The sequence below is a fragment of the Pseudonaja textilis genome, chromosome 3 (assembly GCF_049901715.1).
Source record: "Pseudonaja textilis isolate UNSWEBS1 chromosome 3, rPseTex1.2, whole genome shotgun sequence".
In the NCBI taxonomy this organism is placed as follows: Eukaryota; Metazoa; Chordata; class Lepidosauria; order Squamata; family Elapidae; genus Pseudonaja; species Pseudonaja textilis.
The window spans coordinates 95,370,600-95,395,623 of record NC_141992.1 but is presented as its reverse complement, the minus strand read 5'-3'; the positions used below and the strand labels follow the sequence as shown (position 1 = coordinate 95,395,623).

General features: G+C 35.3%; 1 protein-coding gene across 3 annotated transcripts in view; it reads left to right on the top strand.

Annotated features, from left to right (window-relative positions):
- Window positions 1–25,024, top strand: part of C3H1orf21 (chromosome 3 C1orf21 homolog) — a 146,610-nt gene that overhangs the window by 103,113 nt on the left and 18,473 nt on the right. For all 3 annotated transcript variants that reach the window (XM_026703260.2, XM_087930433.1, XM_087930432.1), the window contains 2 exons: window positions 16,807–16,883; window positions 24,810–24,870. In XM_026703260.2, the coding sequence (XP_026559045.1) occupies window positions 16,807–16,883; window positions 24,810–24,870 (138 nt within the window). The remainder of the gene's footprint in view (window positions 1–16,806; window positions 16,884–24,809; window positions 24,871–25,024) is intronic.

The window sequence follows — 25,024 nt, the reverse complement described above, 5'->3', positions numbered from 1 at the left end:
TAATAGCCAGAATAGGAGGGTAGATTCATTTTTGTAATTTTTTTTAAATGAATATCTAGCAGTGTTCCAAAGCCTCCTCGGGGCAAAAGGTAATTGCTTTGTTTAAATTAGCAGTTGCCATTTCAAAAGAGAGGCACAATATCCCTCTAGGGCTGCTTGGCATAATATGGGAAGGAGATATCTTACAAACCAAAACAAAGGTATAAATACTTCAATTGAGTTTGAATGAGATGGGATTGTGATGTTCAACACAGAATCTTTGTTGGTGGGTGTTTGTTTGTACATTTATTTTTAGTATTGTAAACTCTGCCTCTTTAATAATGATAGGTTTCTGCTAAAAAAATCAGTCTTTCAGCAATGAGCCCCCATGGTCTGTTTTTCTCTAGCAATACTCTCTTATCCTACTCCAAGGCAGAACCTAAGCAAAGAGAGTAAAGAAAAATGGAGTTCAAAATAACTAGACATACTTATCTAGAAAAGAAAAGAAATACCCTTTCCTACATTGGACTTAATTTATCTGTACTCTTACTTAAAACATTGACATTTCCTTATGTTTCCTTCCACTATTTTTACAGTCTATATTGGTCCATATCTGAGTCTTTAAAATGTTTTCCTTGATTATTCTTAGAGTAGAGGTTGGATTTATTAAGATACAAAGTAAAATGAATCCTTAGATTCCTTTTTATTCTTAACTTCCATCAAGCCCAATTTTTGCTGTGTTTCCTTTGAGTAAGTAGTAACATTTAGTCATGTAGATTATCAATTGGGCAGTTGAAATACGCTTAAATGCAACAGTGCTCACATCACGGTTTTTCATTGTAATACCATATTTAAAAGAACTGCTATTGATTATGCAATACTGATTTTTATTTTGAGATTTATTCAAGAGCTAAGAATGTTTTGCTGGCTTGAAAAAGAGATCAATTCTAGCAGAGAAGTTAAATATGATCATTATTGTTATATTCAGAAAGAGAAATGAAACCAGTGTGCTACAAATAAAACACAAAGTACATTGTTATTAGATCTCAAAGGACTTTGCTAGATCTCATAGCATTTGCTCCAGGAGTCTACAAGGATTGAGTTTCAGATTCAAACCGGGAAAAGTGCTTCTTAGAATGCTGCAGTACTCCCAAACATTTGTAAATCCTTAAAGCAGCTGGATCTTTTCTTAGGAAAATGTGACTGTCCTCTGGAACAGTGAATGCAGCCTTTGCAAATGTACATATGTACATCATTTACTAGACAAATCATGTAAGTGTCTTGTCATCCAAAGGCAATATACAAACCAGTGTAATAATATCTGAAACAATAAAATAAATACCCAATTTTCATTGATATATTTAGATGTTAGATATTTATATAAATTATAAATTAACTTCTTGTAGCCAAGTAAGATTCATTATGCCATATATTTGTAAATTCCTTTTTACTGCCTTCTGCTACAGCTTGTTCTGAATTCTATTTATTTAGACTATTTGTAAACCATTTTTGCAATGTTTCATGTATTTTAGGCTGTCCAAGCTACTTTTCATATTTTTATGAGTCTTTCATCTTCTAATATGTCTTTTTATAGTTGTTTGATTGCAGAAGTCTTATAAGGCATAATTTAGAAGCTCATCAATATGCTGTTAGTTTAAAATTGCATTCTACTAGTTTCCTCCAGTCACTTTGAATCAGGAAATTTGAATTAGGACAGTGTTCAAACCAGAGCCAGCAAACGGCCAGTCAATTTTTTTCCACCAAATACATGGGCGTAGACATTGTATGGCTAACTTTTCTGAACTTTCCAAAAGAAATTTTCCAGGTGGCACTTATATGGTCCTTGGTGTGAGACTGTGTTGGGCAGTCCGCTCTTGCTTAGCTATGAAATGCTAATAGATATAAAGACTGTCCTGCTAATGAAAAAAAAAATCAAAGCTGTGTCTTATGATTTGTAAATAAAAAACAAAATGTATTGGGGGGGCAGAGCTGGCGTCTCAGCGATATAGTGTGCGATCTTGAAGCTCCAAGATTGCCACTGATATCTCCATTGCATGTCGGTCCCACCGTCCCTAAACCATCCCGTAGAGACAGTGACTGAGGAGGGCACATCCTGTTGAACCCAGGGACATCGCAAAGTCCCTGGTTGATCTAGGAAAAGCCCTTTTGCCGGCGACGGAGAGGCAACCATTCAAGCTGCTGAAGCTGGGACAGCTCTGGAATGGAAGAGATTGAAGGAAAGTGTGTCAGCTTGGTGAGATGAACTTTTACTTATTATTACTTGAAGAGAACATCCTGAAAGATTTAAAATGAAATTAAAAGTGAAGAGGAAAGAGTTTAAGTGGCGAAATTAAACTAGTTAAAGTGAAAGTTTTTTTTTCTTTTTCCCTTTTTATTGGAACTTTGAATTTGGAAAAGTTACTGAACTTTAAACTGGACTGGTTTCTTTTAAATTTTCATTGTTGTTTTTATTTTTATTTTTTTTAAATAATTTTTTGAAAGTCTGTTTTCATTAAGACTCTTCTTTTGGATTTGAGGTGTTTTTTTTTTTTAAAGAAGGATTCCATTTTCTCTTTTTGTTTCTGGTATTGGATACAAGAGGGGGGAGTGAAAGTGAAGGGGAAAAAAGTAGCACTGCCATTTAGAAGCTTGGACATATTGTTTCTTTCTCAGTTTGTTTATGTACTTGCTATACTCAAGGACTCTGAGCTTTGCAATGGAAAAGATAGTGGGATGAGCATGGTAGATTGTTTATTCAAGTGCTCATCTGTGAAACTAATAATTAGAGCTTTGAGCTGAAGTTGAAAGAAAGAAGATTGAAGTGACCTTGAAAATACCGGAACCAGAAACATTGATTTGTTAAAGAGCGTTGGATACTTAGTAGCAGCAGCTGGCTTAACTCTAGATTATTTTCCATCTCCTTTTCTACTCCCCCCCTCCCAGTTTGGATTTTTATGTTTGGATTTTAACCTTCTATTCCAGAAACTAGAATGTATTTTTTTTTACTTTTTTATCTTCTTCCTTTTCTCTTTTTTATTAAGACAAATAATTGGATTAAGGTACATAATTGGCCTGAGGATTTTTGTTTTTCCCTGTTTTTGTTTTTTTTTTGGAGTGGCAACTGCCTCCCTGTACTCCTTTTTTCCCCCTTTTTTTCTTTTTTCCTTTTTCTCTCTTCCTCTGTACAGGTAAGCACAAGATGAGCAGAAAGAACAGCATCAGCTTCCTCAGTACCCAATAACCTCTTCACCATCTGGAGGACAGCGATCAATACAGACAATTTTACAACAGGAGAAAGAGAAGGAAGTGACATTACAGATGATTATGCAAGGAATTCAGAAGATTGAAAAGAGAATAGAGAATATTGAGCAAAGAGCTGAGAATATTGAGCAAAGAACTGAAAGACAGATGAGAAAGTAGAGAACATTCAACAGATGATGATGAAATATGAGGACAGAATTAAGAAAATTGAAGAAGATATACAAAGGGATAAGAAAATTGGAGATATTGATGCTCGATTGAGTGATATTGAGAAGCACAGATGCGAACCATAGGATGGGAAATTGACAGATCAGAATTCTATCTAAGATTTCAAAATATAGAAGAAGGAAAAGGTGAAAATCTTGTTGAAATAATAACAGAAATACTGGCAGAAGCATTAGAGATAACCAAAGAGAAGATGATGGATGGGATGGATGAAGTGTTCCATGTATATACAAGATACGCAATGAGAAACAGACTACCAAGAGAAGTTCATATTAGATTCACTAAAAGGATTATTAAGACACAGATACTATAGGTGGCAAGAGAGAAAACCTTAAAGTGCAAAGATAAAGAAATTGTGGTGCTGAAACAGGTACCATGAAGAGTAAGAGAGATGAGAAGAGAATATTTATTTTTGACTAAAGAGTTACTTAAAAGAGGAGTAAATTACAGATGGTTGATGCCAGAAGGCCTCTTGTTCACCTGGCAGGAACAAAGACACAGAATTGACACAGTTGAAAAGGCTGAGCTATTCTACTTAGAATATTTTAGAGGAAAAGAGGAAGAAGCTAGAAAGGAAGAGTCACTAATTGAATTCCAAGAGGAATAAAAAAAAATTATACAAGATTACTATGGGAAATTGTATTTTCAAGAGAATATTCAAGAAGAAAAAGTTAAGCAATATTTACAGAAAGCGAACTTACCTCAGATACCTAAAGATATTGAAACAATGCTAGAAGGGAATATAACAATGATGGAATTAACAGAAACTTTAAAAAAACAGAATGTTGGAAAAGCACCAGGTTCAGATGGCTTACCAGCAAAATTTTACAAGACCTTTGAGGAAATACTGAATCACCTATTACAAGTTATGAACGAAGTTATGTTAAAGAAAAAAAATATCCAAAACATGGACAGAAGCATACATTACACTTATACCGAAGGAGGATACAGACCTGCAGCAAGTCAAAAATTACAGACCTATATCCCTATTATATTCAGACTATAAAATCTTTGCTTCAATCTTGGCAGAAAAACTAAAAAGATACTTAAATAATTGTATCCATATTGACCAAAATGGATTCCTGCCAAAGAGACAAATCAAAGATAATGTGAGAATTGTTTGGGATACTCTGGGATACTACGAGGCACATCCTGAGAAGCAAATTCATTCAAGCCATTGAAATGGTATATTATGAACAGACTGCAAAAGTTATGGTAAATGGAGAACTAACAGAATCTATAGATATAAGAAAAGGGACAGGGCAAGGTTGTCCATTGTCACTCCTGCTGTTTGTGTTAATATTGGAAGTGTTGAATAGGACTATTAGAGAAGATAAAGAAATAAAAGGAATGAAAATCCAAAAGGAAGAGTATAAATTGCAAGCTTTTGCAGATGACCTGGTATTTATATTAGAAGACCCATTGGAAACAGCACCTAAATTAATAGAAAAAATAGAAAAATATGGAAAAGTAGCAAGTTTGAAAATAAACAAAGATAAAACAAAGATACTAACAAAGAATATGGTAGTAAGATGAAAGAAAGAGTTGGAAGAAGTTTTAGAAATACAGGTCACAAATAAGGTTAAGTATTTAGGGATATACATTACATCGAAATGTAGTACACTGAAGGAGGATAATTATTTTAAACTCAAACAGCAGATTGCGTCAGATTTGATAAAATGGGGAAACTTACAATTATCATTGATTGGGAGAATATCTACAATTAAGATGAATGTATTACCTAGAATTTTATATTTATTCCAGACAATTCCAATCTGACTAGGAAAGGATTTTTTTAAAGATTTAAATAGAATTGTGTTGAAATATATTTGGCAGTGCAAAAAAGCAAGAATAAAATTAAAATAGCTACAAGATGCAAGAATAAGAGGAGGGTTTGCCTTGCCTAACTGGGAGTTGTATTACCAAGCAACAAATTTGATGTGGGTAAAGGAATGGATAACATTAAGGAACAATAGACTATTGACCCTAGAAGGGCATGATTTGCTGTTGGGATGGCATGCCTTCCTTTGGTACAAGGGAACTAAAACACAGTGGCATTTTAGAAGACATTATATTCGAGAGGCATTGTTTTTGAATTGGGAGAAGATAAAAAGACAATATTATTTAAAAATTCCACTATGGATATCTACCATTGAAGCTTTTTCTTATCAAATAATATATAAAAAGGAACAAACAGTTAGATATGGTGAGATATTGAATGAAAAGGATGAACTTAAATCTATTCAAGCGTTGGAAGCACAAGGTGTAAAAATGAACTGGTTTTCATATTTGCAAATACAATCTAGATTTGACAAAGATGTTAAAGCAGGAGGTATTTATGATAAGTTGACTGACTTGGATAAGATTTTGATGGGTACTGATGAAAAGGTAATTTAAAAACTTTATGGACACTTATTAGAATTTAAATTGGAGGAGGAACAAGTTAAAGAAACGATGATTGCTTGGGGAAAATTTTTGGATATGGGATTGATATAGAAAAATGGCAAAAATTGTGGTCTCAAAATTATAAAATGACAACGTCAACTGCATATAAAGTTTGAGGTACAAACCTAGCTACAGTGTTCATGAGACACAAATTGGTTATACTCACAGATGTACATTATACAGCCCCACAAATTATAAAACTTTTAAAATAAATAATTTATAAAATAACCCAAGAGATCTTGTTGCAATAAATCCATATCAAAGATAATCTTAAGTTGGATATTGTTTAGTATTTTATTTATTTCTTGTACTCCAAAAACATCACAAATTGCTGGAAGATAATTCTTACAATTCAGAATTTCAATTAGTATTTACTCTCATTGATGAATAATTAGAACTTAAATCTTCTTCCAATTTAAAAACTCAATTGGTTACTGTTGGTAAATTCCTCTGAGACTATTAAAAGAAAATGTGCTAATGAAATGTACCGCATAAATGTTGTGGAACACAAGCAGTTCATGTCTCATTCAAAGGAATGCCCTATGGAGCATCATTATGTTTGGATTTTTTTTTCTAGCTGAAGAAAAAGTGGTCCAGGGAAACAAATGATTTGACTCCCTTGATCCAAGAATACAAATAACTTGGCCTTACATCATCTATTATTTATCAGAAGTTTCTAATAAATCTTAAGTGGCTTTAAAAATCTATATAGAACATATAAGTTTTAAATAAAGCTTTGCAGACTGCAAATAATAGCAAGTAGCCCTTTTAAAAGCAGAGGGGGAAAATGATATTCTAGAGTTTTTCTGAATTTTAATTCAGACACATTTCTATTTTTGCAATAGTTTCCCTTTCATGCTTTCAGGCATTCTGATATTTTAGGTGCAGAAAAGAGGCACAAGACTCCAGACTCACAAAGATTACCAATCTGTTTCCTGTTTTTGAACTCTATAAGCAGTTCTTTGTTTGGCTTGTAATGGAACCCTTAGTCTGGTGCAAAAGGAAGGGAGCTGGACAATTGTTTGTTCTCCAAAATATAAAGTGCAACCATAAAAGATATTTTAAAATGTATATTTTTGTGTTGCTGGACTGAGGTGCTCCTGGCAATAGCTGTACAAAACCTAGTGCTGAAAAATGAAGAGGCTTCATCTTTGCCTGAAGTGCATCAGTTATAAGGTATCCTTTTTTCTTTAAATAAAAACTCATTGTAACAGCAAATTGTGAAGCATATTTTCTAAAAGCCCAGGGCAAAATGCACATCAATAATGGAATTGTGCCAGAGTCTATTAACTCATGTCATGGTTGTGTATACAGGCGTCAACATGATGCCAATCATACTATAAAATAATAATTACCTAGAATGATTGCATACAAAACTAATAATGATATTTTTTTCTAGAGCGCTGTGCTTTTTCAGTGGCTTTATTGACAAAAGGACATTAATCTTGGCTCTGCTTATGATCCTGGGCATCTCTGTGCTGGGTCTACCAATATGGGAAATTGTGTGCAATTTCTGGTACTAAGCACCATGTGAAAACCTGAATGTATTCCCATAAGTCTCTAAACACCACTTTGTTGTAAGTTTATAATATAATCAATAGTCTCCAGTTGTTTGAGGTACCTGTGATTGTAGGAAATGACGGATATGGCCCTGTATAACATGAATATTGTTCTGGCAGACTGACACCTTAATTACTAGAACAGAATAATTGTTCATGTAAACACCAAGAGAAGGAAGTAGGAAAAGAATCTAACAGGAGCACAGATTTATATTTAGATCATCCTGTTATCACTGGTTTTTTGTAAGAACAAAATTGCAAAGAAGAAGACTATAAAACTGGCACTTGTTTGAGAATAACCTTTCTATTCCATGTGAATGAAAGCATTCAACAAAGTAATATGAGCTTTATGGGCAGGAGATACCAACTTAGTCTCCAGTCTTTAGAGGGAACAATCCTTTCTTGAGCCTTGAGAGACCTGATTTCACATTGCATACCTTTGCAACTAACCAGTAGCTCACCTTTGTAAATAAAATGTAAAGAGAACTATCTATATGTCGCTAAATGAACCTTTGTTCTGTCTGTGGCTAAGCATCCCCTAGCCCCATGATGGTGAACCTATGGCATGCGTGCCACAAGTGGCACGTAGAGCCATTTGTGCTGGCACGCGAGGCGCAGGCAAACTTACCTCACTGCGCCTGTGTGCACCTCACAGCTGTTTTTTTGGAGGGGGGGGGTTGAGGCCTTTTTCAGCCTCCCAGAGGCTTGAAAAAAGCCTCTGCAAGGCTTTTCAGGATGAATTATAGGCCCATTTTGTCACTTCCTGTAATACTGGAAGTGATGAAACAGGCCTATAATTCGTCCTGAAAAGCCTTGCAGAGGCTTTTCCCAAGCTTCTGGGAGACTGAAAAAGGCTTCAAACCAGCTGAAAAATCAGCTGTGAGGTGCAGTACAGATAAGGGGTGGCGGGAGGGGGTGGTTGCGCAAGCCTGCACAGGGGGCGTGGGGTGGGGGCACGCATTGCATTCTGGGTGCTGGCATGTGAGTGCATGCACGTTGGTGCGCACACAATTTTTGGAACGGGAGCCCAAAAAGGTTAGCCACCACTGCCCTAGCCTAATGCAACGCTTGTTTGAAGAATCCTTCCACAACTTATGTCTAAGTTTTAAGCAATAATTGTATAACTTTTGTAATATTTATAAGAGATATTTGACATATCACCAGTCTTTTGAGAATGCTAGTAAGAATACAACTAAGACTCATGCATTGGGTTGGGTATTGCCGTTGTGATCCAAACTGTCTGCTATCTAAAATATATCTGTTGTACAATTGTCGTTTTATAAGGAAGAGATTTGTAGGAAGTAAGCAGCATTTTCTATAGATTTTCCTGTGGTTAGTTTTGGGTGAAATAAAGAAAATCTAGGAATGCTTTGCACATCAACTTCTCATGTACTGTATAATGTCAGATGGTTTTCAAATAAAAATTTGTCCTACTTTGGTCCCTTCCATATGGATTATTCTTCAAACTTCTGTAACTCCTCAGCTAGCATAACAAAGACTAGAAAGATATAACATATAGTTGAAGAGGTTCCGATAGTATCATTTAAAATCTGACAATTTAAGGAAGAGGCTTTCTCTAATATTAAGGAAACTCTTAATGTTGTGGAAAACTAGGGAAGTAGTTATGGTTCATTCAGATTAATGTTAAGAATGAATGGGTCCATTGTATAAAATTAGCAGAGAAAAAAATAGATAAAGGAAATTCCAAGGTAAATCAAGAGAAAGAATTATTTAAAGTGAGATGATGCATTTAAAAAAAAATGATTAGGAAACGTTTAATCATAGTGTTGTTTCTTTACTAATAGCATCTGGCTACCCAGTTACTGCTATTTCCTAATATTCTTGAAATTTCCATGTGATAAAGCTATACAAATGCAACAAAAAGACATCTAGTAATTAGTTTATCTTTGATAATCATTACAGCCTACAGAGGAACCAACAAACAATAGTGTGTTTCTCGGTGTGATAAAATGTTTAACAATGCTAATAGAAAAAAAGCTATTCAATCATTAGCAAGTGGCATTAGATCTTCCCTTGATCAGTATTCCATTTGAATTTACCTAAGTTTTTTGAAACTGCACTGAAATATATTTAAAGCAGATATCAGAAATATTTTCTTCGAAGAATCTTGCATTAGTTGTCAAAGTTGTCAGTGAGATCAGATCAAGCAGTCAGTTTATGAAATTCAGTACCATGGTTTATTATGGAACTTTTATTTCATCTAGTGGGACTAAACCCTAACACCTCTTTTTTGTGAATATTTTCAGCAGCATTAAAAGTCAGTTTAGCAATTGATCAGTGTCTATATTGCAAAGGAAGTATTCCTCTCAGTCCAAACAGATTTCATTTAGTTTCAGCAGATGTTGGAATGTAGCTAAATCTGATTGACTGTATGGTATCTTACAATGGTGTTCCTACTAGGTGGTTGCTGTTTGAGGCAAGTGAAATGGTTAGTGAAGTGATATCCTAGAACTGATGGCATCATCTAGCTAATGCTGGGTGGTCTTAGAAACTTAAGGAGATCTAGTATTGGATTGTAGATCAGTTGTAGTTGAAAAAAGAAAAACACCTCAGAAAGAAAGAAAGAAAGAAAAAGCTAATAGCAGACAACTACTGAATTGTTGCCCAGGAAATGTACCCTTGAAATCATTTTATCAAAATGACAGGTAAGAAATATTAGCTTTGCTTCAATTTCTACTAGGATGATGGGTTTTCTTATAGCAAAGTAGATGGCCATATCAAACTCTGACTTTTTCCAGTTCATTTTGTGATGACTGATTTTGTTGGGGTTTTGATGGGAACCCCAGGTCAGAAAAAAGTAGAACAGAAGCAGATGTAATTTGGGGAGTGGGGGAGAACACTCTCAGTATTCAATGGGTTGGTTCTGAAGTATATTTTTGTTGTCATTCTGCCTACAGTGTCACTTTTCAAATTTTACAAGCCAAGTGTTTTGCTAGTTTTAAACAGTAGTTTCGGATAATTAAGCTACCATTTCACTGTTAGGGATTCAAAAAACCTGCCATGATAAAGGTTCTTGTGCACTTTTAAAAAATTCAACTTTTTTCATTTGTACCACCCCCCCTTTTTTTTTAAAGAAAACCAGATGGAATTCCATTTAAAGCTGCCATCTCAAATGCAGTTGCTAGAATATCTAAGGAGGCATTGAATGGTTCTTCAAAGGGTGATAATCAAGAAGCCCGCAGGATATTTCTACTGGTTCTAAATAGTCCTTTGGACCTTTGGTGTTACGTTATGGCAGACCCTGAATAACTGCAGTCTGGGAGGGTAGATCATCCAGAAAATGTTGAGAACTCCTGGACCTAGACCATGTGAGATATGGTTCCAATCTTTAAAAAGAGGGAGTTGATCCAAAAAACTGCAGATCAGTCAGGTTGACATTAATACCTGGGGAATATGTAGAAAAGATAATGAAGAAGCAGACTTGACAGCACAAAGCGATTACTAGAAGCCAGCATGGGTTTGTTAAAGACAGGTCATGCCAAACTAATCTTATTGCCTTCTTTGATAAAGTGACTAAGTAGACCAAAGAAATACTGTGAATACAGATTTATGCAGATCTATGTACTATGAATTTAAATCTATATGTTTAAATTTCAGTAAAGCATTTGATAAAGTAGATAACAGCCTACTTTTTGATAAGATAGAACAACGTGAGATAGACAATATCACTACCAGATGACCAACCACAGATGTGGTTGCACAAATACAAGATAAGCAGTATCTGGCTCTATAGTAGTGCCTATGAAAGGGAACTGGGTGTCCTATTGATCAACACTTACGTATGAGTCAGCAATGTCAGTCAGCAATTCTACGATTCTATTATTCATTTTTTAACAGTTAAGTTTTTGTGTGTATTTGTGTACATATATTTGTGTGTTCTCATGAATTCCACGTATATAGCAACAAGCCTTGAAACTTATAAGGAGAATATTGATATGGTAGATAACATGTTTTTAATAAAGGAACCACTAGCAAGGAAGGCTTGGAAATGATATAGTTGACATATTATCTATCTATCTATCTATCTATCTATCTATCTATCTATCTATCTATCTATCTATCTACTTGAAAGAGCCTATATGTGTGATTGCTAAGTTCTGTGACCTGATTCCACATAATCAACATACACAAACATGCATGCACATGCGCTCACGCGCACACACACACACACACACACACACGCCCTAGAAATACAGGCAAATTTGACATTCTTGTTCATCAATGAATTAATCTTTGTGATATGTGACACCAATAAAGGAGAATGTTTGCAGCTCAAATTGAAATGAGGAGTCCTTGATGCTCTCTAAGCTTCCTTGTTTTCTTGCAGACGTTTCATTACCCTAACTAGATAATATCATCAGTGCTAGTTTAGTATTGATGGTGTTACCTAGTTAGGATAATGAAACATCTGCAAGAAAGCTCAGAGAACATCAAGGATCCCTCACTGTGATATGTCTTTGTTGTAGATAGTTGCTTTTTAAAAACACTGCAAAACGATATGGTATTATGGCTGCTTCTCCCTGGATAAACTTGATGATTAGCTGTACCCATTTCTTCTATCAACCTCCCTGCTCCCCAATCTACTTAAAAAGACAAATTGGTATCAATTCATAGTCTTTGAGATACATTAGGATGAGAAACTGCAACTTGCTTAATGCCGTCTAATAATCTTTATCTGGAATAAGATTTTATCTTTGGCCCCTTGTGTCCAATACTAATATACTGCACAATTTATTGCACCCAGCATAGGTAGTTATTTAGGGCTGTTGTCAGCACATAATACATACAATAGTAATCTGCGCCAAACTGGAAAAATAACTAGGGATATTTTCAAAACACATATACTTTCTCTAAATTTTAGACATTTTATTGTTGGGATTATCATCAACAGTTGATTCTTTTTTAAAAAATCATGTTAACTGGTTGCAGGAACTGGGTACGTCTAGTGTAACGAAGAGAAGGACTAGGGTTGACATGATAGCAATCTTCCAGTATTTGAGGGGCTGTCACAGGGAAGAAGCGGTCAACCTATTCTCCAAAGCATCTAAGGGAAGAACACGAAGTAACAGATGGAAGCTTATCAAAGAGAAGTCCAGCTTAGAATTAAGGAAAATTTTTCCTGTCAGTAGAATTGTTAAGCTGTGGAATGGCTTGCCTCCAGAAGTTATGGATTCTCCATCACTGGAGGTTTTCAAGAAGAGGTTGGTCAGTCATTTATCCAGAATAGTATAGGGTAGGGATATTAAACTCAAGGCCTGAGGGTCAGATCCGGCCCACAGGGTGCTTAGATCTGGCCCATGAGGCCAATTTGGAAACAGCAAAGGATTGTCCAAACGGCTCTCCCAAGCTCTGTTTTTGCTGGCAGAGCGTTACAGGAAGCCGTCACAGCTGAAAAGGGAGCTTGGGAGCCCATTTTCACTGATAGAGCACTCGGGCCACTACAGGCACCCCCGATACAAGTGACGTCGAGCTGCCCATGCCTACCCTGGCCACACCCACCCTGGCCTCCTGAGGTCAAACAGAACCCTGACGCAGCCCTCAATGAAATTGAGTTTGACACTCCTGCTGTAGGGTTTCCTGCTAAAGTAGGGTATTGGACTAGAAGAGCCCGAACTCTGGTATTCTGTATTCTAAAAAAATATTCTAAAAAGCACCCCCTATTTTATTCAACAGCAGCAACAGTCCCTATAACATTCAGAACTAAAAAAAAAATGCAAAATTTGTTACCTCCACTAGATTTGAATTCTGATGCCTCAGTTTCTCCAAACTGAATTATCTCTTTTGTTTCATTAATTATATAGAGTGGGCTTAATGAACAGGAATTTTGTGCAATATCTGGGATCTGTGAATGGGACAGCTTGGGTCAAAGCAGAAAGGGAACTTCTCCAAAGTAAATGTACCTTCTTTCTTAATTCTTCTGTACATTTATTCTTTCATCCACTATGACATAACCAGGCTTAAGAACTGGCTCCCCAACATGATACCGAGGGAAGTGACTTTTCTCAGTCTTGCTTTTTAAAAAACTTTTTTATTATTTCATTTTTTAAAAAATGTTGAAGGAAAACACCATCCTTCTGCATTATCTCTACATCTAAAACTGCCTTTGGGACCCACATGATGTTCATAATTGTTTCTCAGAAGATAAAAATAATTGGTAACTACATCATATTGCTTTGTTTGGAAAAATGTATACCTGTACAGAAAAAGATCAAAGGTAACGAGAGGCTGGGGAACTAGAGAAGATGATAAAAAGCAATCTGTAAAATCACAGCTTTATATATAGTTGTGTCCCTCATGGCTGACCTTAGAGAATGAGAAAACGATCCAGCAGTCATTATAGAAAAGGGTCCACAACATCTGCTCACAAGCACAAAAGGAATGGGGAAACTGCTTAAGATTCTCACTTTATGGTATTGTAATTAAAGAGAAAATGACTATTTTAGAGTAACTCAAGAGATTACGTTGTGTAGAAAAAATGTAACATACTTTGCAACAGCATATTTATCCTACATATATGACATAAAGGCCAATGTCATCTTAACCAAAGGACAAAAATGCCTTTCCATGCTGCCTGGTGAAGATGAGAGGGTAGGCAGATTGCCCAATGCATTGGTTGTTAAAGAAAAGCAAAAGTTAGCTATGCTGGTTATAAGCAAAGCCCAAAGGCAGATTTTGGAGCTGTTCAAAGAGTCACTTGTTTCAAGCCATTTCAGGAGGATTTCAAAATAGATTATAGAATATATTGCACGTTACTTGACCTCTGGGCAAGTTCCAGGCAATCTGTGTCCTTTACCAAAGTGTCAATAAAACACTTTTACTAAGAAGAAAGGAAAAAGAACTTGCTTGAAAACGCAAGTTCCATGATTTTATTTCCAGAAAATATTGGCCAAAGATTATATTATTCCTGTGGTAGTGTAAAACAATAGATGATTGGCAAAATCCCAGTGAGTCTGGCAAAGAAAGAATTTACAAAAATCGAATCAGGAAAGGATACGTCATAATAACTTGAGAGAAGAACACTGTAGTGTCAATCTCTGTTAGTTCATTAAATATTTTTGGAAAGGAAAAGCCCTCAGTACTGAGAGGAGTAGATTTAATGTAAAAAATACCTAACATACCCAATATTTCAAATGGTGGCTTCAAGGTGTCAAAAAAAATTAAGCTGATCAGGTCAAGTAAGGCCAGTGGAACTCATGTTTATTAAAATGTCAGGTCTGAACCTCTCTGGCTTAACATGATGCAGAAACTTTGCTAAAGATTTAGCAGTGACATTCTCTTCTACCTCTTTTGTAAAGGTACAAAAAATATTTTAAGTCTTTCCTAGCTTACCAGATTCAGAACTGTTGGTTTTGTAACTCCTGGGATTTCCTTTTTTTCATTAAACATTACAATTAAAAAGATAAAAACTAATACAAAATTTAAAAAAATAAAATGGAAAAAAGGAAATTTAAAAAGAAAAAATAGAGTAAAGAAAAAAGAAATATCTATAGAAAAAACTTTTCCCTTTATTACAAATATAAACAATTTGTAACTTTCTACTTCTCTTAAAATATAATTACGCATTTTTGCCATTTCTCATGTCTTCTGTTATCTATAAACAAAATTAAAAATGTTGTCATTCAGTCCTGTTCAGCAAAAGTTGATGTATAATTACCAGAGAGAACAATATACTGTATCTATTTTAATCTTGATCAAAAAGCCCAATTTTATATTCCTTCCTTTTACATTTAGTTCTTCCAAATAATGTACTGACTTTACTTTTTACAGTTTACATTTAGTTGCACTTAGTTACTGATGTGCTTTTGTTAGGTTTGTCTGTTGAATCCTCTGAATAATGAACTGTAAATGATAATTATAAGCATGAAGGTTTAATTCAAATATCACAAGATCATACTAATCATAGTTTAGCATGTAAACCATGGGGTTCTGTCTCAAAAAAGAAGAAATTATATGTCAATTCAGATATTGCATTAAATCATAATAGAACCCACGCATTGTGATCTGTTACTAAATGTGGTTAGATATAGCCAGTTTTTCTGTTTAACTCAAGTTTTGAAATCGTGATCTAATTTTAAAGCAGTCAATTCTGATAAGAGGAACGTTCTTCTCCACTCTGAGTTCAATAGTATCAGTCTAGCAGTGCTGTCTCAGTTATGGAACCATGCCAATACAGTCATAGTCAAATTGACATGTATTTTTTTTCCATTTTGTTCATATTTTCTGTCAGCTGTAACTCCACACAAGGATGGTAGTGCAAAATGGTATGGATCACATGAGATAATGAAGAACAAACAAGCATTACGGATTTGTGGAACTAGATGCTGATTTTAAAACCCTAGTTTAGGACACTCTTGTCATACTGACCCCCCGTTCAATTTCAATAGCACTCAGTCCCCCACCTCTGTTGACTTGAGATTATTGTCTGCCTCTCATGTTTGTAAGCAAAAGAAAGCCTGCCTAGGAATGACAATCCCAAGTGCCCTGGGATCAAAAGAACATAAGAGATAGGTTGCACATTGCACCTTTTATTCTGAGCTTTACATTGTGCTGCTGAAGAATTGAGTGGAAAGGTCTGGCAAGACTGATAGCTTTGAAGGAAAATCCACTCCTGTATTGTTGCTTATCTGTCCCTCAGTCCCTTATTTGCAGTATATGATTTTGCAACCCTAAGAAATATCAGGTATTAACAGAGAGCTTGCCAATAGAATTATCTCACTGGCTGCAAAAAAATTTATTAATGGCTTCCCTATTCAGCTTCTATCTCCCGGTAGTCAAGATGCTTCGGGGCTGAAAAATGCATGGGATGAAAAGTGGTAAGAATGGACAAGAGATCCATCTGGTTCTCACTGAGTGGTAAATCAGTATGGTAGTATGAGATTCATTGATTGGATACAGCAGCAGAAAGCACAGATGTGTCTTGATATTAAAAAAATAGATTATGGAAATAAGAATTTATGGCTCCCAGATACTCTATGTCTGTTTTATGAAATATTGTGCTTTTTTTCATGAGGAATCACTGCATTATTCAAGCTTCAGTGTCATTTTGGATTATATTGGATAATTGAAATTGTTTAGATTCTATGAAAAAGAGAATAAACTTAACACAATATTTTGAATTGGGTGTTCAAGTAGGAGGTTGATCTATGACTGGTTTGTCATAGTTTACCATTGTAAAACTTGATTGCCTTTTCATGTTTAAATTCTCATATTTATACATGAATACTTCATTATTCAATTGACTGTGATAGAAAATATTCCCTAGCATTAAAAAAAACCCTCATCAACTTGTGAATATGTGTCTGTTTTTTTTTTCCAGGAAAAAAGTGCCAGTTCACATGTAAAACTTAAGGCTAATAAAGAGCTTCCAGGATTAGTACATCAACCTAGAGCAAAGTAAGTCCTATTCTATTTTGTTGCATTTAATTTCCATTCCTTGCCCCCTTTCCCAAGCTAAGAGATATTTTTCATATTCTTCATTATTGACTTTAATGGTGGAACATTGTGCCTGCTAATCCATTTATTTCATATTACTAGCTTTTTGCTGCTTGAAATGATTATTTTGTTTTATTGTCAAGCTATAATTTATAGTGGCCATCTTTACAAATAGTCTAATACAAAAATAAAGCAAAAATCCATAATGGGCAAACTGAAACTATGCTATAAAATAGATATAAATTGTGGGTTTTGGTCTCTGTGGATTGGGAACATTGTACTTATCCAAAGAGAAGATTATTCTGAATGTAATAGAATCAAGATTCGTTATTCTGACTGTAACAGAATCAAGATCAGGAGAAGTGATACTATCGTTTTATAATGCCTTGATAAGACCACACTTTGGAATACTACATCCAATTTTGGTCACCACAATATGAAAAAGATGTTGAGACTCTGGAAAGAGTGCAGAGAAGAGCAATAAAGATGATTGGGGGTGAGGGCTGAAGGCTAAAGTATATGAAGAATGATTGCAGGAATTGGGTATGTCCAGTTTAGTGAAAAGAAGAACTGGGTACGACATGATATTAGCATTACAATATTTGACATGCTGGTGTAAAAAAGAGGAGGGCAACCTATTCCCTAAAGCACCAGAAAGCAAGACAAGAAGCAATGGATAGAAACTGAACAAAGGGAGAAGCAACTTAGAACTAAAGGGAAATTTCCTGATGGTAAAAACAATCAACAAGTGGAACAATTTCAGAAATTGGCTGTTCTAACACTGATAGCTTTTAAGAAGGGACTGGACAACCATTAGCCTAAAATGGTATAGGGCTCCTGTGTGAGCAGGGTGTTGGACTAGAAGATCTCCAAAGCCCCTTCCAACTCTGTTATTCTATAAAAAGATGATCCAAAAAAAGGACTAGAGGGTGAATACACACATATATAACCAAACTTCTTATGCAATATTCAGTTTCCTTACCATATGAAACTAAGATTCCCAATTTCCAGTTAAAACTAATCATGAAGATTTCCCTCCCCAAAAACAAATCTGTGAGGGTGACATAGTTGTAACTCTGTATGCATAAGTATATAAATATATAAATCTGCACAAGTCATACCTCAAAATGAGATAGGCCATTGCAAAAAATAAATGTACGTGAATTGAAATATCTACCTAGGCTTTAAATAGGTGCAAAATAAGATGCCCTATTTATAGAATTGTCCCAATTATCTTTACCATTCTCTTTCACATACAACTTACTCTTTGAAAACATAGAAAAACACAGGTACACACCTGTTCCCATCAAAAAGAGCAAAGATGATGAAGAAAAATAATAAATAGGATGGAGGAAAGAGGAATGTGTTGCTAGGTCAGAAAGATAAGAGAAAGGTGGAAAATGAATCTAGACAGAGAGATGGTGAGCTGTATTTAATAAGGGATGCTTATATTGATTGATTCAGCTTTAAAAGATACTGTAACTAGGGAGTGAAGTGCCAAGGAGGTGGAAAACAATATGAAATCACCTCCAAATCCAGACTTATATTAGAAAGTTTAGACTATGGTTATATTCATATAATAGTACATACTGTGACTGAATTAAATCATAGTGTTCAGACTTAAAATTTGCTTGAAAGAGTGGTTTTTTCAAATTCCCAATTTTGTATATCTGTCTGTCTGTCTCTGTCTCTCTGTCTCTGTCTCTGTCTCTCTCTCTCTCTCTCTCTCACAGTCAGAAGCTTGGTGAATCAAATACTGTACATTGTCTTAACTTCCAGAAAGTTCAAAAGACATTCCAGGGTATTTAGGATGATTAGAAAGATATTCTACCTCTGTTCACAGCTTCAGCAGATCCTACTGCTGTGCTCAGATACAAGTTTACATACTCATTAAAAAAACAACAAACTAGGCCTTAGATAATGATGTTCCCTAGGCTATGATCAGAAGAAGAATCTTGACTATCGTCCCTATGGATGTATTGAACTTCCATGATTTCTAGTCCACATGTCCAAAGTCTGGGAATTATAGGAATCCAAATTTAAGACATTTGGAAAATACTAATTTGAAAATTTTGAGAAGATGATTTGGGTTTTCCTAAAGAATAGAGTGAGCTGAAAAATCAGCATTTATTGTTTCTCGTTTTCAGGTTTTGTTCTTGAAAAAAAAGAATAGCATAGCATAGCAAAGCTAGATAGAAGTACTTATATATAAATACAGACAAAGCTATATGTATCACTAGATATATCTATTCTACTCTAGGGCATGCCAGAGGTTTTCACTGATATATGAAGCTTAAATTGTGTTTTCGTGCATAATCTCATAATAACATGCTTCAATTTAGATCATAGTTTATATATTATTTTGTTGGTAAAATTTCTAGGCCATTCTACTCCCAGTGATTCAGAGGTATGTATATAGGAAAAAGTAATTGCACAATCAGTAATCTCCATATAATTTGCTTGGGCATAGGCACCTTGTGCAGTCTTTATGCTTGCACATAGTTGTCAGTGGACCTGACTAAGAGAAAGCAAATTTGAATCAATTAGTTGTTCAGTTTAACAGGTGGATGATAAAATGTATGTTTTAAAAACTCATGAAACCAACCCAATTGAAGTAGGGATGAAATTCATAGATTTTTTTTGTTCTGCATTTTACGAAGTATGGGGTTACTTGAGAATATCACCAAACCCTTAAAAAAATTTCACCTCATCAAAAATCAAATCAAAAGGGAAAAAAGACCAATATTCCCAGTTTTTAGGGGAATTTAAGCAAAATGGGTATCTTAAGCCTCTGCAGGGTTTATATATGTCAGTACTTCTCACCCTGAAGTCCTAATGTGATTATTTTTGTGAGGCAGGACAGTGATTTGAAGCCTCTAGACCACAGGTGTCAAACTGTCCTCATCTTGATACCATCACATGATGTTTCATGACGTTTTCCCCCTTCACAGAGCTGGGGTGGCCGTGACTTGCGTGTGACACATCCACCCCATGGGCTGCCAGTTTGACACCTCTGCCCTACACTGAAAAAGCTTCCTGATCTTTTAAAAAAGTGTTTATACCATATAGAATTTTTGTTTGGTTCCATCACTTTGAAAAAGTGTTTCTGAATTCTGCTGTCTAATTATGTCTTGGAAGCAAGGCAGAAAATGTTTGCAAGCGTTGTTTTCTTGTCCTCTAGATTAATTCGTTCTTGAAGAAGTTTCTTCAAGGCAAATGCCACATTAAAGTTCCAGTCTGCTATAACCATCATCCACACTTGGTTTACATTTGGGATTTTCCTACTTCTATTGAGCCACAGGAGCTGCTCCATCATTTTTGTAATAATTACTCTAAACCCCTGATGTTTCTTCAGTGTGTTTGACATCATCACCTAGGTACCAATCCATGTACCACATCTCTCCTTTGGAAGACATCCATTCCTACAATGAACAGATTTATTGGATGGCAGAGAGTACTGCTCTGGAGTTAAACAGAATTAGCAGGACTAAACATATCAATTCATTCAAAATACTACTGATACACAAGTTCTTATTGATATGTTTAAGACAGTAACTTCTCCTGAGTCAGCCTTCAACTTCCTACCACACTGAGAATATTTATAAGCTAAGGCAAGAAGGATTCCATTTCTTTTTCCAATATCCTCTGCCTGATTCTAGAATAGTGGAGGCATCACAGTCAGGCTCCCATGACCAACAATACTCTGTACCCACAGAACAGGCAAAAAAATGGATTGCCATGGGCACAAGGTATACTCTGTGAAGACACTCCTTCCTCCTGTCAAGCTTGCATGGCAATATGTCATTTCTTGCTGCCAAAGATAACACATTCCTGTCTCACTTGCCAGAGGACAAGAGGTAAATACTTCCATTTGTTTCAGAAGTAGTACATTTTGAAAAACAGGCATTAAACACTTGGCAGTTTATGTCATCATCTAGTATTGCCATACCTGGCTCATCTCCACTAAGAACTGACACTGGAGGCTGTTTTAAATTGTGGATCTTCTCTTCAGTAAAAATAGAACATTCAGTAACAAGATTTACTGAATGTAATTCCTAAGCTTGTTAAAATATACCATAGATGCAGGCAGCATCAATTCTACTTCTACCCCATCACATTACTGATCTTAGTTCAACCAAACAACAGCGTCTTCAGTGGACTCTTGCCTCTTTTCTTGAGTACCCTAGACTTTTGCTCTTTCATATTGTTGTTTTTTAAAGGGAATGCATATTTTTTCTCTCTTGCAGAAGGGAAGGAGATGCACATATTTTCATGTATCCATAATTTCCCATGATCTCTCCTTTCATTTTATAGCAGATGGAACCATTTGCCAATACTAAATGTTGCCATTTGGCCTCTCTCCGAATCCCAAAACATTTTTTCCCCTTAAGTTGATAATACTTCTTGTTGTATTTTTCTGCCGTCAAAGTTACAATTTGTTCCTTTACACAGACAAGGAACTGGCTCCATGTATTGGTGTTCTGAGTGATACCACATAGCTCGTTAAGTTGTTTTGTTCAGTGAAGTCACTTTGTTACCCTTGCAATGGCACTATGTGCTTTGGGATGTTGTATGCAAACTTTTCTTTCATAGCAAAACTCAGAGTCTACATAATACTCCATGCAGTGGCTGCAACTACAGTTGTTTGCTTTATCTTTCTTTGGAGGTGCTTCCAGCAGAATGGTGCTTCTGCTCCACTTTCCCTTGTGACCTCCTCTTATACAATTTCCACCTTATATTGAAGAATTCATCCTTTGGGAACTGATTTCAGTCAAACTTATTGGAGGTGCTCCCTTTATGACTCCTTTCCCAATGCACGTGCACATCCTTACTAACTAGTTCTTTAGTGGTTAGACAGGAAGTTCAATTTCAATATCTTTTCATTCAAGGTGCTTGATCTGGTATGAAGCCTCATGAAACATTCACGAACTCTTCACAATTTAGAAGGCATTCACAGGCTACCATGGCTGTTTCCATAGGTTGTCCAGCTTATATTGGGCAGTTCTACAGTAGTCTAGTTCATGAACAAGGTAGTGTGAAATCTGCCCCACTTAGGTACTGTTACAGATTTGGCATTGGCATATTTGTCATTTCATCTTCATCCTGGCAATCCATACGCCCGGAAGTGACAACCTCTTCCTTGACCCACTCAGGCTTATCTTAAAAAAAAGCCAGCTGCAAATAGAACTTCAGTCTGTAAGGGGTGAGATTTTGTTTCTATATAGCCTTTGTTGTTTTAGGAATATATGTATTTTAATACTTATTTCTGTCATTCCCTTCAAATTGTTGCAAAATGGAATAATGGTGGAAATAGTAGCAGCATTGAATAAATATTTAGCATCATAAATTTATTGCTTCATTTTTTCGGACACATAACCCTTGTTGGTGATTACATAATTAATCCTCCTAAATCAAAGCCTTTGCTTTGTATAGAAATCTTAATTGGGATTGACATCTCGAGAGCTCAGCAGCAGTTCTGAATTTCAAATGCTAGGTTGATTGTTGCCTCGAATAACAATGGAGGATGAGCAAGCTGTCTCATCAGCATTCTGTCAGCATCTCTGATACTTGGTATGTCAAACAGGGCATCAGCTGCTGTGAAATTGCCACATCACCTTTTATAAATGGCACAGTGTAATCATTTCTCCATTACGTTGTATGTGGCTTCATCAGACATACAAGGGAAGAAGTTGGGGCATACATCTGCATGACTGAATTGGTTACCTAAGTTATTATGTTCCTAAAACTTGTCTGCTTCTTGAAAAAGATGGTCTCAGAAATAATTCAAAATACTGCTGAACTTTTCTGCATTGATCCCTCTTGGAGAAAACTGGAAAGCAAATGGCAGAGATACTGTAAAGACGACAGAGAAAATCTGCTGGATGTTGGCCTAATTCACAATTCTTCATTGTGATCTCTCTACTCAAAATATTCAGAAATTATTTTTTAGCTGAGATTTTTGGTTAGAGAGAGAGATCCACTTAATCCTTATTGATGTTTAAAGGAGCATTTAGCAGCCTCTCTTCATTTTGATCATTGTTGCGGATGCCTCTTCCTCAGTGTTTCATATTTCTTCACTTTCTTGCTCTCGTGACCATTTTTGTATTCCACTCATGGTGTTATTGGTTCATGGACTCCTTTTCACTGACTATTCTCTACAGAGATCATAACTGATAAGCATTAAATTTTGAGAAGGAAGCTCAAGTTGGTTTAACTTCTATAATCCACCATCTTTCTTCCTGTATAATCTTGAAAATGAAGTCTTTATCTTTTGCTTTTGAAATGTATACCACTGTATAAAATTCTGAAATGTGCAGTTATTACTTTTGAGAACTTTCGATTAAAAAAACCCAGAATAAATAAAATAGGCAAGCAAGTTTGGCCTTGGTATCACACATAGGGTTTTTCTCCCTATGTTTTAAAAAGCATTTATTCTTGTCTACAAGTTGTTTCTCTTGGTTTTTTCTTTTTAATACATAAATTCCCTTTTTAAAAAAAGCTTGATTTCCAATGTATCTGACATGTTGTTCCCTGGCTTTAAAAAGCTTGTTTTCCCCACTTTCTGTTTCACAGTATACAATCTCACTCTGAATGCTTGTACATCATCAGAAGATGCCTTTAGGAAATGGACTACACCCATCAGGGTTATTTGTTAATCACTCCAATATTATATATATTGGGTTCTGAAGATCAAGAATTGCCAAGACCAAATTTACCATAATTGTATCTGTATTGCTAGTATTTCCATTAGAAATTTCAGTTAACATCTGCCCATAGAATTGTTGTAAAAATGGAAGCTACTGAGTAATAAGAAATAATACAAGCAAGAAAAACAAACAAAACACAAGAAAACTTCAAGTAGATCACTTCTACTTTCTGAGTGATCCTCTGGAATTCATATTTGAATATTTTGATCTAGAGTTCATTTTTCCCAGAACGAAGAATACATCCTAAAGTTTCTGTAATTCGGCAGTGATTGTAGTTGTGTAATGTTCAAAACGTGGCTCCTATGCATCCTGGCTTTGTACAGTGAAATCATCTGGCCTTATTCTGTAATATTTTTATGATGTCTTGTGTCCTGAACTTTTCAAATACACTGACAGCACTTTAATAATGCAGTTTTATTAGTTTTGTACTATAGTATTATCAATACTATATTTCCAGCCCTTCCAACTTCAGAGTATCCCCAATTTGGCATCTTAGCACTTGGTTGTTAATGGAAGTAGATTATTTGACTTTGTGGGTGATGGTAAAAAAAAAATCTTGTTCTGCAAATGTCAGTATATGTTAGAGTATAAATTAGAAGCTTCTGATGAATTCAATGTAAAGAGTTATTGTGCTATGTCTAACTCCATAAAAGGACTTTTGAGGGTAAAACTAAATAGTGCCATGCAGTTAGTTCTGTGTCTTACTTTGTGAAATCTTTGTTTTCAACACAGACTTTTTAATAACTAAATTATTCTCAATTGGGAGAGGTTATCCTAAATTAAATTCATACTTCCCAGCTCTTGATTCATTGAAATTATGACTCTCCTGATTAGTCAAAGTAATAAACTTCCTCTAATCTCCTATAATTCAAATATTGGGATCTTTTCCATTGGAAGTCATTCCCTCTGTTGTCATGTAGATGAGATGCATAATCTTTTTCCAAACCTTTTTGCATGTGCTGAATAGACCTTTTTGCATGTGCTAAAATATGTAAAGGCTAAAATAAATATCCTTCTTCCAAGTTTTTTGCTAGCCTTGATTCAGAAATAATGTTCAATCAGGGTTGATGACTTCTCTTCTTCTGAAAGTGGCAGATTAGAGATTGCCATAAAAAGACCAACTGTCCCTCTAAACTACAGCACTTGAAAATCACTTTGAAATGATTCTTTCTGTTTTCAGCATGCACATTTCTGAAAGCCAACAAGAATTCTTCCGAATGCTGGATGAGAAAATTGAAAAGGTAAGAGGAATAAAGAAAATAATTAATACATTATTGTACTTGAGCTGTAATCCAGTTGTTTGTGTAGCATCCTGAAATGAAAAGTGGCACAGAAATATATAAAAATGTACAACTGTAACTATGAAATCTGTTAAAAGGTGAGAATCCATTTGGG